Below are 14,347 nucleotides of genomic sequence, written 5' to 3'. Positions count from 1 at the left end.
AGGCAGTGGACAGCTTTGCCAATCAGACCTGATTTCTAAACGTAAATAAAACTTGGCTTCACTGTGTAAGATTGATTTTTATATTCTGCTTTGCAGATCCAACTGGTACCTGCAAGATGCTAGATCTCTGCTGTCCAGCAGATGAGGTTTAGCAAAGTGTATTTTCATGAGAAGCTGTTTTAACTTATCATGCTCAGGTCTTGCAGCGCTTACATTGTCGGGGGAACCCTGCAGTGAAGGCAAAAGTGACCAGAAGCGATGAAGTTCTCATTATAACTAGAGAGAAGGAAATGAGGATCCCTCTTAAAGAGAGAGAGAAAAGATGTCTCCCACTCAGAGCTGGGAGAGAGCTGGCCGTTCATGTTATCTGGCCAATAGCTATTCCTAGTTAATCTCCCTCCAGGTTACTTTTGTGGTCTCTGTGCGAGTAAATCCAATATTAAATTGGTGACTTTTTATTGTGGACTTTGAAACCATAACATGCTGGGTTACGGCATGGCTGTGCTAGCGGGGGCTGATGTGAGTTGTAGTCCAAAACATCTGGAGGGCACCAGGTGGGCGAACACTGCTATATACTATTAGGTAATAGTTTTCCACATTTCATTTCCCTCCAACCTGTTTGCAATCCCTGCTTCCCCTCCAAAAAAGATGTGTCTTTATACCTATAGCTCAGGACAACACTTCATGCATGATGAAGTAGTCTGTGAAAGCTTATGCCGTAATTAATATGTTACTTTTTAAGATGACACAAGATCTCGCCCGTGTCATGACTTCATCTCTCGGGGTTATCCAGTTGTGACATCCTGCTTGGTTAAAGAAGAGTTCCACTTCTCTCCCCTTGGCAGCTTCTCAGTTCCCTCCCCCAAATCTGGTCCACAGGGTAGGGGAACTCTGGAGCAGATTTGGGTGGGTGGGCGCTGAAGAGGAGAAGAGAGGAAGGGAGACCCCGTAACATCCCAGGGTGTGATGTTGGATCTCGCCCACCACTCAGGTTAAGTACCTACTTAATTCATTCCCGAGGTCCGTTCTTAACCTGAAACTGTTCTTAACCTGAAGCACCACTTTAGCTAATGGGGCCTCCCGCTGCCGCCACGCCACCAGAGCACAATTTCTGTTCTCATCCTGAAGCAAAGTTCTTAACCCAAGGTACTATTTCTGGGTTAGCAGAGTCGGTAACCTGAAGCGTATGTAACCTGAGGTACCACTGTACCTTCATTTCTAATGTTAAAATAATGCTTCAGACCTACCTCACAGTGCTGTCACAGGGATTACTGATATCATGGATGCGAAGCTCTTTGTATGAATGCTCTAAGACACTGATTGGAACCCAAATCATTATTTTTAAGACAGATCACTGGGACATAAGAAGAAGGCTACTGGATTAGGGCAGCGGCCCATCTCGTTCAGCATCTCATTCTCAGAGTAGTAAAGTAAAGGACCCCTGGAAAGTAAAGTCCAGTCAAAGGCAACTATGGGGTTGTGGCGCTCATCTCGCTTTCAGGCTGAGGGAGCAGGCGTTCATCCACAAACAGCTTTTCCAGGTCATGTGGCCAGCATGTCTAAACTGCTTCTGATGCAACAGGACACCATGATGGAAACCAGAGCGCACAGAAACGTCGTTTACCTTCCCGCTGCAGCGGTACCTATTTATCTATCTGCACTGGTGTGCTTTCGAACTGCTAGGTTGGCAACCACAGAGTGGACCAACAGCTGTCTGTGGGAAGCCCACAAGCAGCACCAGAGCATAAGAACCCTCTCCCCTCCTGTGGCTTCCAGCAACTGGTATTCAGAAGCATGACTGCCTCCAACCATAGAGAGCGTAGCCATTGTGGCTAGTAGCCATTGATAGCCTTGTCCTTCATCAATTTGTCCAGACTTCTTTTAAAGCCATTCAAGTTGGTAGCCACCACTGCCTCCAACTTGAACCTGAGCTTGTGTATTACCTCCTCCCGCCCAACCATTTTCCTTCTATGCTGTGTCTCTTTCAGATTCTAAGCCTGAAGGCAAGGACTGCCTCTTTTGTAGTGGTTTGTAAACCACTCAGAGAGAGATTTTTTGCTGATGAGTCAGCTTTTTTTAAAAAATGAAACACTTAAAATAAAAAGATTTAAAAACAACAACTACTACTACTACTACCATTTGCAGAGAGGCTAAGCCAAAGGAAGGCACAAGGAATTTTGAATGGCTGGTTGCACAATCAGTCCATTGCAGCAAGATTGAGACATGGTCTCCCCTTGGGTCAGTTCTGCTTTCCTCCCACTCAGGAGCCCTTAATGACATCCAGTAAACCTGTATCTTGATAGAGCTGCCCCTCTTCCATCCCCCTGTTCTCTCCTAACTTCAGGAGAAATTCTTCAGCCACTTAGCCTTTCCGTCTTTTAAAATGGGTTTAAATATTCTGGAATAAGGGTACCTGGTAGTAGGAGAAGGAAGAGGTAGCAGGAGCAGCTGTATGGCCCCATCATTATCACTCCAGTCAGAATCCACTCTAGTAGCAGGACGTCCCGAAAGAAAATCGAGGCCGTTTGGACATTTGGACCCTCGCCTCAGCAGCTGAGTGGTGGCGTTTGCAGAAGCAGCAGAGCCTCAAAGGTTACACTGTCTTCTGCTGGCCTCTCTCGTACACCACCAATTTTTTTTTCCTTTCCCTCCTTCATCTCGGGAAAAAAGTTCCAATTGGCTGCTAAAAATAAATTAGACGTTCAGCCTTCCCTCTGTGCTCCTTCCTCCGTCATGTAGATGCAACTCACTTTAAAAAAGAAAAAGAAAAAAGAGAGGGAAGGGAAGGGAAAAGTTATTTATTTTAAAAGATACCAAAATCACAAAGTAGAAAACAACCCAAATTATATGCCAGAAAATGGAGAGAAAATTGCTCATATTTTGTGGGTGAACCATGGTGATAAAAAGCTGTAAGAGACCAAGAGTCACTGTCTGATATTCTTTAAGTTTTAACCATCTCTGACCGTACACAGAGTGCAATTATTTTACTGCTGAATAAGCACAGCCGATTCTCCCACCTGAGGCATTCCAGGAGCAGAAAGCCCCAACTTCCCTGGCAATGATCTTCAATGACACTCTTCATTTTTATAAACAAGCATTTCCTGTTGTTGTTTATTAATTATTAGTTTTATTAAAGTAGCTGACACACTTCTCTGACATTTCCTAGGCTTCACTCCAACCCTGAGATGGCCCTGGAACTTGATGGCAATGCCAGCCGTGGTCTCAGCCCTGGAACGTAGGATGGAATAATTAAAATGAGTTAGCCTCTGAACATATGTAGAGTGTAATTTCTCCACAATCACAGCCATTCCCTAAACATTTGTGAAAACAAGGATCAGGGCCTCTTGATAGACTTCAGGGGACGCTTGTCCCAGTGTCACCAATGCCACAATACAGTGTTACCTTGGGTTAAGTACTTAATTCGTTCCGGAGATCCATTCTTAACCTTAAACTGTTCTTAACTTGAGGTACCACTTTAGCAAATGGGGCCTCCCGCTGCCGCCATGCAATTTCTGTTCTCATCCTGAAGCAAAGTTCTTAACCTGAGGTAATATTTCTGGGTTAGCAGAGTCTGTAACCTGAAGCGTATGTAACCCGAGGTACCACTGTACTTAAAAGACTGTGGAACTCACAGACTGTGGAACTCATTCCCACAGCAACTTGGATGGCTTTAAAGCAGGATGGGACAAATTAATGGAAGAGAAGGCTATCAATGGCTATGAGCCATGGTGGTTATGCTCTGCCTCCAAAGTCAGGGGCAGCAATGCTTCTGAATACCAGTCACTGGGTACCCTAAGAGCAGGGAGAGTTCTTGGGCTCAGGTGCTGCTTGCAGGTTCCCCACAGGTATGTCAACCACTGTGAGAACAGGATGCTGGCCTAGATGGGTCATTGGCCTGATCCAGCAAGCTCTTCTTATGCTCGATGCAGTTGAGTCAGTAAAAGGCAACATTTGTGTGTGTGTTTTTCGGTTTCCTTCCGCTTGTAAAGCTTTGCCGTTGCCCTGGAGCAGCAAATTCCTTTGTGGTAAGAAATTAAAAGGTTTGTGTGGAAAGCGAGTAGGAGCTTTGTGCAACCGAAACCCCAAATTAAGGACTCCTTGTCAGCACAATGGGGCATGGGAGCGGCCTCCCAAACCGAGCCACTGCTTGCCAAAGTGGTCCAGTCTGAGCAGGAACTTCGAAACATTTGTCTAAGTGAAACCATTTTCCTTCTCCTTGAAGCCCTCGGCATTCAATGGAGCAGCAGTCCAGGCTGGATCAAGGTTTTGAGCCGGCCGAGGACAAGATGCTCTCGCAGTACTGCCCGAGGACACCCCATCCACCTTGACACTGTCACAACTGCCCATACACTTGGCCTGCTTTGCCTCTGGGCCGAATCCACTAGAGTATAAGGAGTGAGCTGCTGGTGGCTCCTTTTATGGCTTGCTCCCCTAGAGAGGGCAAGTGAACTGGTGGCAGCAACAGGTCAAGAAGGCTCCGGGGATTAACTAGGAGGCCCCTGCCGTGCCCATGGGCATGTGCCTGGCAGTGCCAACCTCGTTGGCAATTGCACTTATTGACTACAGCAGGAGAACTTGCAGCCCTCGGGCCGGTCTTGGCCAACTGGGGGTTCAGTTAGGCCCACAAGACCCAACCCCCCCAAAAAAAAATCACACCCATCAGCTCATATCACTGGAGAATCCTGAATATTTATATTCTGAAGACACAAAATGCCAAATTTTCCATAGGTGCTTAAGGGCACAGGCCAGATTTGCCTCGGAGCAAATTGAGACATTTAGTGGCTTTGCAGTGCATCTTGGATTTGAAAGAAGGTACTGGCCTTCACACTCTTCCTGTCCTGCCAACTCCAGGGATAGACAGATGGGTGATGGGTCATTCATTCCTGGGGGTGCAGCTCCCCCTGGTGGACAAACACACCCACAGCCCCCCATTGCTGTGCCCTTTCCAAAATAAGTACAGTGGTACCTCGGGTTAAGTACTTAATTCGTTCCAGAGATCCGTTCTTAACCTGAAACTGTTCTTAACCTGAAGCACCACTTTAGCTAATGGGGCCTCCGGCTGTCGCTGCATCGCCGGAGCATGATTTCTGTTCTCATCCTGAAGCAAAGTTCTTAACCCGAGGTACTATTTCTGAGTTAGCGGAGTCTGTAACCTGAAGCGTATGTAACCTGGAGAGTATGTAACCCGAGGTACCACTGTATAGAAGCAGAGTATATTTAATATGGGGGAGAAATGGGAATATTTCTGGCTCACAGTTAGGTGAGCTTTTCTGGACATCTGCCTGTCTTTCCTGTAATAGTCTTGGTTTATATCTTTATTTTAAATTGTCTATACACACACTGTATTTCCCCCCTCCTTTTTATTTACATACTTACTGTTAGCTGAAGAACACTACTTGGGGCAAATGGATAGAACAATGCTTTTATAATGTTTTTAACTGTAACTGCCTATAAAGATGGTTTAATTGCAATTATTTTTTAGATTTTTTTCTCTCCCTTTGCTTGTTTTTAAATTATGTAGAAGTTTGTCGTGCTGGGCAACTCCTGAAGGAAGAGCCTGATATAAATTCAATAAACAAAACATATTGGGGGGGATTTTTAACTTCTTTTGCTTAAAATTTTTGCTCAGAAAAAATTTCCCAAATTTATAGTTTGACAGCAAAAAAGCAATGTGCTTTACAAATTTGCTATAAATTTTTTTTCTGAGCAAAAAATAAATAAATGCAAACCCAGCCAGATGGGTGGGGTATAAATTATCTTATTATTATTACTTGTGTGTGTACAGTGTGTATGTGTACAGTCATACCTCGTGTTGTGTTTGCTTCAGGTTGAGTGTTTTCAGGTTTCGTCCCACGGCGACCCAGAAGTACTGGAAAGGGTTACTTCTGGGTTTCACCTCTCACGCATGCGCAGACGTCCAAAATGACATCATGTGCGGCGAATTGCGACCCCACGCAGACATGGGTTTCGTTCTGCTCGGGTTGCGAACGGGGCTCCAGAACGGATCCCATTCGCAACCAGAGATACCACTGTATCTTCTTCTTCTTCTTTGGCAATCACTTGTGGCCAAGTCTTCCAAGAACATGGTCTTAACAGTGTGTCTGTGACTGTGGAGGCCAATTGTGGATCCACACCGTCCTTCCATACTGAGGACATAGGTTTCCGGGCGGGAGTTGATCATGGTGAGGGTTTGCCAAAGGTGCCTTCGTCTTAGAACATTTCTCCCTTTCATCCTGAGTTCAAGCATCTTCAAAGTCCATGACACCTTTGGTAAAGGCTGTTCTCCAATTGGAGCGCTCACAGGCCAGTATTTCCCAATTGTCAGTGTTTATACAGTACTACATTTTCTAGATTTGCCTTAAGAGACTTGTTGTCCACCGGTATTTAGCTTTCTGTTCTTTAGTTGGGAATAGAGTAGCTGCTTTGGAAGATGATAGTCAGGCATCCAAATAACAGGACCGATCCAATGAAGTTGATGTTGAAGAATCATTGCTTCGACACTGGTGATCTTTGCTTCTTCCAATACACTGGCATTAGCTCACCTGTCTTCCCAGGTGATGTGTAAAATTTCTTGGAGACACCGTTGATAGAATCTTTCAAGATATTGTAGTTCTAGTTACAGGTAGGTAGCCGTGTTGGTCTGCAGTAGTCGAAACAAAAGAAAAGAAAAGAAAAAGAAAAGTAATAATATTATTATTATTATTATTATTAATAATAATAATAATAATAATAATAATAATAATAATACATTTCTTGCGTAATTATTCCCCCTCCGCCCTCTTTTCGCGCGTTCCTCAAATTATCCCGCCTTTTCGGTTCTCCCAATAACAAGAGCCTCCCTCCTCCATAGAGAACCCGCCGAGAAGCCTAGAGCGCCGCAGCCGTCTTGTTTTTATGGCGCTCCGACCATAGAAAGATCGTCTCCATCAAATCTCTATGAGCTTAGATCTCGACTTCCCTGGGCAAACGTAGGAAGCCTAGAGCGCCCTCTAGGCCCGCGCTCCTCACGTCCACCTTTCCTGTCTTACCCGGAAGTGGTACCGAGAGGAGCGCGGGAGCGACGGTTGAGGCGAGAGAGCAGGTGAGCGGCTCGGAGGGCGGGAAAGGGAGCGGGGGCGGCCAGGGGGTGCCGGCGGTGAGGGGGGCGGGTGAAGCCCCTCAGGTTTGGGGGAGGCTGGCGGCTGCCTGGGTGGTAATAAGAACCATAAGGAGTGGCCATGAGGCGGCGCCGCCGCCTTTCCCTCCATCCGCCCTCTTCACTTGAGGCGTATTAATGGAGCCTCTTTAATCCCACAAGCATTACACACCAGAAACTTCATGCTGAGCAGTTTGAGCTTCTCTCTCCTCCCACCGTCCTCTCCATGTATTTATCTTTTTCATGATGGTGTCGGCCTACCTTCCAGGGGTGTTGTTTGGCTTATTCGTTTTAGGCCTCTCCTTTTTGCTTAAGGGCGGTTTCACAGCGAGAGAGAAAGACTCCAGGATTAACAGAAGGAATTGCAGTAAAACAGCTGAAGGGAAGTTTGTTTTTAAACTTTTTTTTAAAAAAAAGTTTGAAAATCACTCCCCCAAGATGTTTGTGTTAATGTTCGCTTCCAGAAGGGGTATTCCTGCTCCAATAATTCCTAAGTGAAGATGTCAAAGCAGTTACTGCTTTTAAAAAAGAGGGGCTGGGTTTGCCCCTGATGGATAAGCAATGTGGGTTTTCGGGGAGAGAAATGTTAAAATGGCAAAGAGGGGATTACTCAATCCCTCAGATTATGGGGAACTGATTTGGCCTTTGTCGTAGTTACCAAACACAATTCGGGAAGTACAGTGTGTTGACTTTGTATGGTATGTAAAAATAGCTCCCATTTTCTCCATGAACAATCAGGCAATATCTGACTGGGGAGAAAGTTCAACCAATCACATTCACAAATCAGTCCTGAGTGTAGTTAGTGGGCTGAAAACTGCATTCTTAAGCATTTTTTAAAAAAGGAAGGAGTCCCAGTGAACAGTGAATCCTATGGTACTCAAAAGTAAGTCAATAGAAATTCAATTGATATTCAATGGATAAATGGGGCTTAACACTGAAAGCCTTACAGTACTTGGAAATGATTTGTTGGAACATTTCCAAATGTTTTGGGACGTAATATTAAGACATAACAATGTAACATTGTTTGAAGCCCTCCCAAAGAAACTGACTGGCTTGAATGAGATTTGTATTTGTTCTGCTTTAGTTGCTGTTGGGGATAGAAAGGCAGTTAAGACTTGTGAGGTAGTGCCCGTCAGTTCCTCTGTGCTGAGCTACCTGAGATTTTCCTTAATTCATTGTGTCTTGTTTCAGCCTTCCCATCTCTGGCTTAGGTTGCCTCATCTTCCCCAAGTATTTGGAAAGGGAGTGTTTGGGTGTGGTAGACTTTTTCCATGGGGATTGTTGCTAGTGAAATCAGAAGGTGGGAGGAGAAGGTGAGGCAAAGTGGTGCAGGCACCTACACTCTTCCCAAGCAGGCTGCTTGACTTGGCTCTTCACCCCTCACCCAAGTGTTCCCACCACCTGCCCTCCCCACAATTGGAATAAATTTTTTTTTGGGGGGGTATTGTATTGTAAACTGCCCTGTGATCTTCAGATGAAGGGTGGTATAGAAATTTGATTTAACAATAATAATAATCTATACTCACATTTGTTGATTGGTTTTCTCACATAAATTTAGCTTTGGGGTCTCTGCTCCGAAGCAGCAAACAGTCTGCTATTGAGTGCTAACTTAGAGCTCTGACCTTAGTAGGTGGGTTTATTTTCATCCTAAACCTGTAATGCTAACAAATAGCCTTTTTTACTATTATTTGGAAGATGAAGTAAGAACTTTGGCATTAGGATTCCAGCCTCAGTGAACCAAAGCAACCTAATGCTGGAGAGAGAGGAGGGGTTAGGACAGGTATAGGTAGCCAACAGTCCCTCAGAAGTTGTTGAGCTACAACTCTCATCATCCTTACCTACCTACCGGCCATGCTATCTGGGGCTGGTGGAGTTGGAAGCCTTAACATCTGGAGGACCAATTATTCTCCATGCCTAGGTCAGGAGAGGAGCACTACAGTGGTACCTCGGGTTACGAACTTAATTCGTTCTGGAGGTCTTTTCTTAACCCGAAACCGTTCTTAACCCGAGGCGCGCTTTCGCTAATGGGGCCTTCTGCTGCTGCCGCCACACACATGGGTGTGCAATTTCCGTTCTCATTCTGGGACAAAGTTCTCAACCTGAGGTACTACTTCCAGCAGATGTCAAAGCGATAAACAACTACCTGACATTCAGGAGACATCTTAAGGCAGCCCTGTTCAGGGAAGTTTTTAACGTGTGATATTTTATTGTATTTCTGGTTTTTATGGAAGCCGCCCAGAGTGGCTGGGGAGGCCCAGCCAGATGGGCGGGGTATAAATAATAAATTATTATTATTATTATTATTAGCGGAGTTTGTAACCTGAAGTGTTTGTAACCCAAAGCATTTGTAACCTGAGGTACCACTGTACTAGCTTTCTTGACTGCAGCAGAAGACTAGCATTCACCTGAATGAGTGAAAGGCTACCTCTGGTGTTCCTTCCACCAGCAATAGAACCAAGAGGATTCTGTGGAGGTGAGGTAGAATGTGAAAGTGCTTGGATCTCCTGAATCCTAGGCTGGTTTCTCTCCTGAAGAGCAGCCCAACATAGGTCCTGTGTCATCCTGGCAGTACTGCAACAAAAGAACCCCCTAAGCCACCTTCTGCCCTGGCTGGTGATGGTTCTGCTGTTCCAGTTAGCCCCAGGTGCCAGTGAGGAATCAAAGGAGACCAAGCCCCACCTCATTCCACTGAGTGTTCTTCAATTCACTCTCTGGTAGGTGGCGCTATTACCTTATTTAGCTGCCTGCCCTTCAGTACCGCTTTGCCTTATTTAGCTATGTCAAGTAACACCTCTTGCTGCTTCCCTGGCTGTATTCCCTTACCAGTAGGCTATGTCATTATTTTTGTAGTCATCAGTTGGAGGCTGTGTGAACCTAGGGAACAGTAGCAACCGCCACCCTCTGGCTGGCTGCTGTTGGAATCAGAAACTTCCAAAGATTGTAGCAGCTGTTATGAAAGCTGCAATGGCCCTAACTAAGCCCCTTCCCACTTTCCAAGTGTGAACTCTAGAACTGTCCAGTCAAACTATACCTTTTGGCCTCTTCCCCATCTCTCCTAAACTGGATACAGCTAGTAGGAGCAATGAGATCTTGTTTTTGTAATCTCAGGTGCAACCATGGTTGAGAAGTGGCGCGTTGCCTCTGATACTTGTGTTGGAAACAGTAGCAGCGCTGCTGACTATGCTTTATTTTACAAATGGTTCTTTGCAAAACACCTGCCCACATTCTGTGTACAATCTGAGCAGCGGTGTGCTTTGAAAACTTCTGAATAAACATTTTCAGCTTCTGTAACCAATTGGGATCTGATCTAGTATGTCTGACTCACTTTGGTAACCAAACCCTAAAAATTAGCATAAAAGCACTGCATGAATGCTTCCAAATAAATTGCTTAATAGCTGGAAGGAGATGATTTTTTTTATTATTATTTAAATTGAATTTCCTGATTAAAATGTACATAATGAAGTATTAATCTGTGCTCAAAGCTTTAGTTGTAAATTATTTTTACTTGATATTTGCCTTAAGATATGTACATAACACATTAACATAAGCTTATGTACCAGTCCTTGCACACACAGCAAGCTGAACCTTATATATTTTTGCGTGTGATCTCAAAAAAGTTAATTACAGCTTAAAAACTGCCCAGTTTATATATTGGCTCATTTACATTTGAACCATATATAAGTCTGGTTTGCATTTTATTTACTCAGGCAAACAACAAACAAGCTATGGTTCTCGGCTTGTTTCTGACTTGGGTGTGCATTGTTTGTTTGAAAGGAATAAGTCATGCACTGAGTTCTCACAACACAACAAGCCATACTCTTATATGTTTGTGTTGTGTGTGCCACCTGCATAGGAGATGAGGGGAAAGCCTTATTCACATTTAAACTAAGATTTAACATGGCATTTGAGCCAGGTCACTATCTTTAAATACATCCTCCAACTTGGACAACAAATCTCAGCATAATTTTTTTTTACCACAGTATCAAAATAAACACTAAGTGTTGCCAAACACATAAATTAGCAAATTGTACACATTTAATTTATGCTACAGTTCCTAATTTAAATGCATGTTTTACAAGTGGAAAATGTTCTGTTCTGTGCCCCTGCCTCTAAGGTATGGTGTGGCAACATCCATGGGCATTCTAAAGAAAGCTACCTAATGCTGGAGAATTATTGTCTAATTCACTGCAGGCTTTCAGCTTTTTGGCCAACCAGGCAGGGGAGTATACACTCCTAATGCAACCATTGACATGGCTCACTCTGTTTCTTCCTCCCTGGAATAGTAAACAAATAACCTGTATGACAGTTGGCCAAGAAGCATGTGGAGTTCTAGCATCCTGTGGGTTTTCTCAGCTGCCTGGTGATGCTACCCACCCTCTAGTTCTGACACCTCACTGATCTCTTGAGTTCCTTTGCAGGCACAGCTGCAGGCAACATGACCACCAGTCAGAAGCATCGGGACTTCGTGGCTGAGCCCATGGGGGACAAGTCTGTTGGTACTTTAGCTGGCATTGGAGATGTACTTGGCAGGAAGCTGGAAGACAAAGGCTTTGACAAGGTATCTTCTGGGACAGTGGGTCTGAAAGCAAAATAAGTTAATGGAATAGGAAATGAACTTGGGCAGAGTGATGCTTTCTAGCCTCCAGATAAACCTCTGCTGTGGGGGGTTCACTTCAGAGGTACCAGGATTACCCGCAGGACTACAAGATCAGGAGAGACATGCTCCATTTTGATGACTGCTGCAGCCTGCTTTTCAGGGCCTATGCAATGCAGCAGTCTTTTTGAATCTCAGTAGGCCTGCGTCCAATTAGTCTTTGTGGTAGAGTGAGTAATAATAATAATATTATTATTTATTATTTGTACCCCGCCCATCTGGCTGGGCTTCCCCAGCCACTCTGGGCAGCTTCCACAGAGACCAAAAATACACTAATATGTCATACATTAAAAACTTCCCTGAACAGGGCTGCCTTAAGATGTCTTCTGAATGTCAGGTAGTTGTTTATCTATGAGGACTTGAACCCAAGTCTTGAGTCCAAAACTCAAACTGCTGCACTGAAAGGATAACTTCTGTGTTCCCAGATTTTCTGTGCTTCTAGAATAGCGTTTCACAACCCTGAGCCCTCAAGATAGTTTGGGTTACAACTCCCATCAAACTGAGGCAGCTGTAGTCCAAAGCCTCTGGAGGGCACCTGGTCGCGGAAGGGTATTCTGGAATTTTCAGTCTCCCAAAAGAGTCTGATATAGGTAGCCTCTCTTTTTTTTTTTTACCCAAGTTGCTAATCCTCTGTGTGCCCCCCCCCCTCCGCTTTCTTGAACACAGGCATACGTGGTTCTGGGACAGTTCTTAGTGCTGAAGAAGGACGAGGACCTCTTCCGCGAGTGGTTGAAGGACACGTGCGGCGCCAATGCCAAGCAATCCAGAGACTGTTATGGCTGCCTGAAGGAATGGTGTGATGCTTTCTTGTGAATGATGTTGGCCAAAGCCTGGTGGATGCTGTTAGGGCTTTTGTAGTTGAATAGAGATTGTTCCTCCCCGTCTCTCTCAGCACCCACTTCTTATAAACCTTCCAGCATCTACATGGGCTGCTGGGGGCTATTGCTCCCAACGGTGGGGTGGGGTGGGGGGAGCCATGACTGCCTTTTAATGTAACTGAATCTTTTTTCCTCCAGGGAGAGGGTTGAGAAACATCAAATGTTCTAATTCGATGCTCCATGTAGGTCGTTTTTTACGTGGCTTTAATTGCAAGCCCCCTCACTGTTAGGCCACCCAACTCCAGAACCAGACCTGCCTGCTAACAATAGTGGAAGTTCCCCTACTCCCTTTGTTTGAGCTCCAGTTAGACTGAGATTTACCTGTCAATTCTGAAGAAAAAAGATGTTATTAGGCCTATTATTTTTCTGATTTCTCTCCAGTGTTTGATCCCTGCTATAATTTTTATGCTACTCGGTTTATTGGCAAGAACCAAAAATCATTGCAAAGTTTTTAAATCAATAAAAATCAGCTGTGTTAACTATTCAGTGTTGCTTGAAAATTAATTGGGGTGAGCTGTTTCGGGGAAAGGGGTGTGGGAATCCAATTTTTGTCTTGATCCCACAAGGAAGTGTATGAAGGGTTTAGTATCTACCTGAGGTTGCTGAAGTGATGGCGAAAGTCAGGAGTTGTGAGTCTCAGCCTCATGATGGGGCACAGTTCTTTCCCCAAACTCATCCAGGTAGGAAGAGAGCAATCCGGCACTGCTACTGACTCCAACCACTCTTGGCACGTAGCCCCTTCCAACAGAATGTGACCTTTACAGTTGCCTGTTTTAAATGTATGCCGAAGGAGGCTGAGCATTCTGGCCTAGTTCTTAGGATAGAAATTATCCCAAATAGTTGGGCTAGAACAATGCTCTGCTGCCTTCCCTGGGCATCATTCTAAAACGGGCAAAATCTAGATGACTGTCAAAGTTAGGAATGGTAAGGAATAATCTTGCCCTGACATAGAAATTGAAATTTACACAAAAATATTTGTGCCTTACAATAAATGTTACTTGGCCTCTCCCTTGAGGTTGGAACAGGGAACCTATTTTCTGTGAGAGCTACAGCACAGTGAGGTAATCTGCCAGGGAGGTACCTGCTAGCAGTGGGCAGAGTTTGCAGCATTTCAGGACTGCATAACTGCTACCCCATCTCCACCCATTTTGGCTCCCCCTATGTTTCTGTCTTGTTGCCAGAAGGCTCCCATCACTGCCCAAACCAGCTCTTCCTGCCTTTGTTCCTCACCTTAGGGATGTGGAAATGTACTCTCCCTTGGCTATCTTGTGGGCAGATGCCAGAAGGAGCCGGGTGAGTCTTTGCTGCCCAGAGTCGTGCAGTACATTTTAAATTGCATGCTATTTCATCTCGTGTTCATATACTGTCCTACTGGTTCATGGCTTTAAAAGAGGATCAGACATACATGGTGGAGAGGGCTATCAATGGCTACTGGCCATGATAGCTATGCTCTGCCTTCACACTTGCAGACAGCAATTGCTGGAAGCCATAGGAGGGGAGAAGGCTTTGTGCTCAGATCCTGCTTGCTGGCTTCTCACAGGCATCTGGTCGGCCACTGTGAGTATAGGATGGTGGACTAGAATCAGAGAGTTGAAAGGGACCCTGAGGATCATCTAAATCCTGCAATGCAGGAATATGCAGCTGTCCCTTATGGGGATCAAACTTGCAATCTTGGCGTTG

The 14,347-nt window shown here is 44.9% G+C and overlaps 2 protein-coding genes across 3 annotated transcripts in view; one reads left to right on the top strand and one right to left on the bottom strand.

The window, feature by feature from the left end:
• Positions 1 to 2,735, bottom strand: part of ITGA10 (integrin subunit alpha 10) — a 52,037-nt gene extending 49,302 nt beyond the window's left edge. The window contains exon 1 of the mRNA XM_082203893.1: positions 2,414 to 2,735. Coding sequence (XP_082060019.1) covers positions 2,414 to 2,465 — 52 coding nt within the window. The 5' untranslated portion in view covers positions 2,466 to 2,735. The remainder of the gene's footprint in view (positions 1 to 2,413) is intronic.
• A 4,200-nt stretch (positions 2,736 to 6,935) lies between these two features.
• On the top strand, positions 6,936 to 13,149 carry BANF1 (barrier to autointegration nuclear assembly factor 1). 2 transcript variants are annotated; one of them, XM_082204043.1, is made up of 3 exons: positions 6,936 to 7,081; positions 11,554 to 11,693; positions 12,456 to 13,149. In XM_082204043.1, the coding sequence occupies exons 2-3, from the start codon at positions 11,571 to 11,573 to the stop codon at positions 12,600 to 12,602; spliced, it is 270 nt and encodes an 89-aa protein (XP_082060169.1). In that variant the 5' UTR covers positions 6,936 to 7,081; positions 11,554 to 11,570; the 3' UTR covers positions 12,603 to 13,149. The 2 variants fall into 2 exon arrangements, with proteins under 2 accessions (XP_082060169.1, XP_082060170.1); XM_082204044.1 differs by lacking the exon at positions 6,936 to 7,081 and adding an exon at positions 9,719 to 9,849.
• Positions 13,150 to 14,347: the final 1,198 nt, after the last annotated feature.

Source organism: Podarcis vaucheri, assembly GCF_965113315.1.
Source record: "Podarcis vaucheri genome assembly, chromosome: 16".
NCBI lineage: Eukaryota > Metazoa > Chordata > Lepidosauria > Squamata > Lacertidae > Podarcis > Podarcis vaucheri.
This window is presented reverse-complemented; position numbering and strand designations above follow the sequence as displayed.

Coding starts and splice junctions, on each gene's coding strand:
- BANF1 (XM_082204043.1), top strand. CDS start 11,571: ATGACCACCAGTCAGAAGCATCGGGACTTCGTGGCTGAGCCCATGGGG. Junction 11,694..12,455: donor AAGACAAAGGCTTTGACAAG/GTATCTTCTGGG, acceptor TCTTGAACACAG/GCATACGTGGTTCTGGGACA.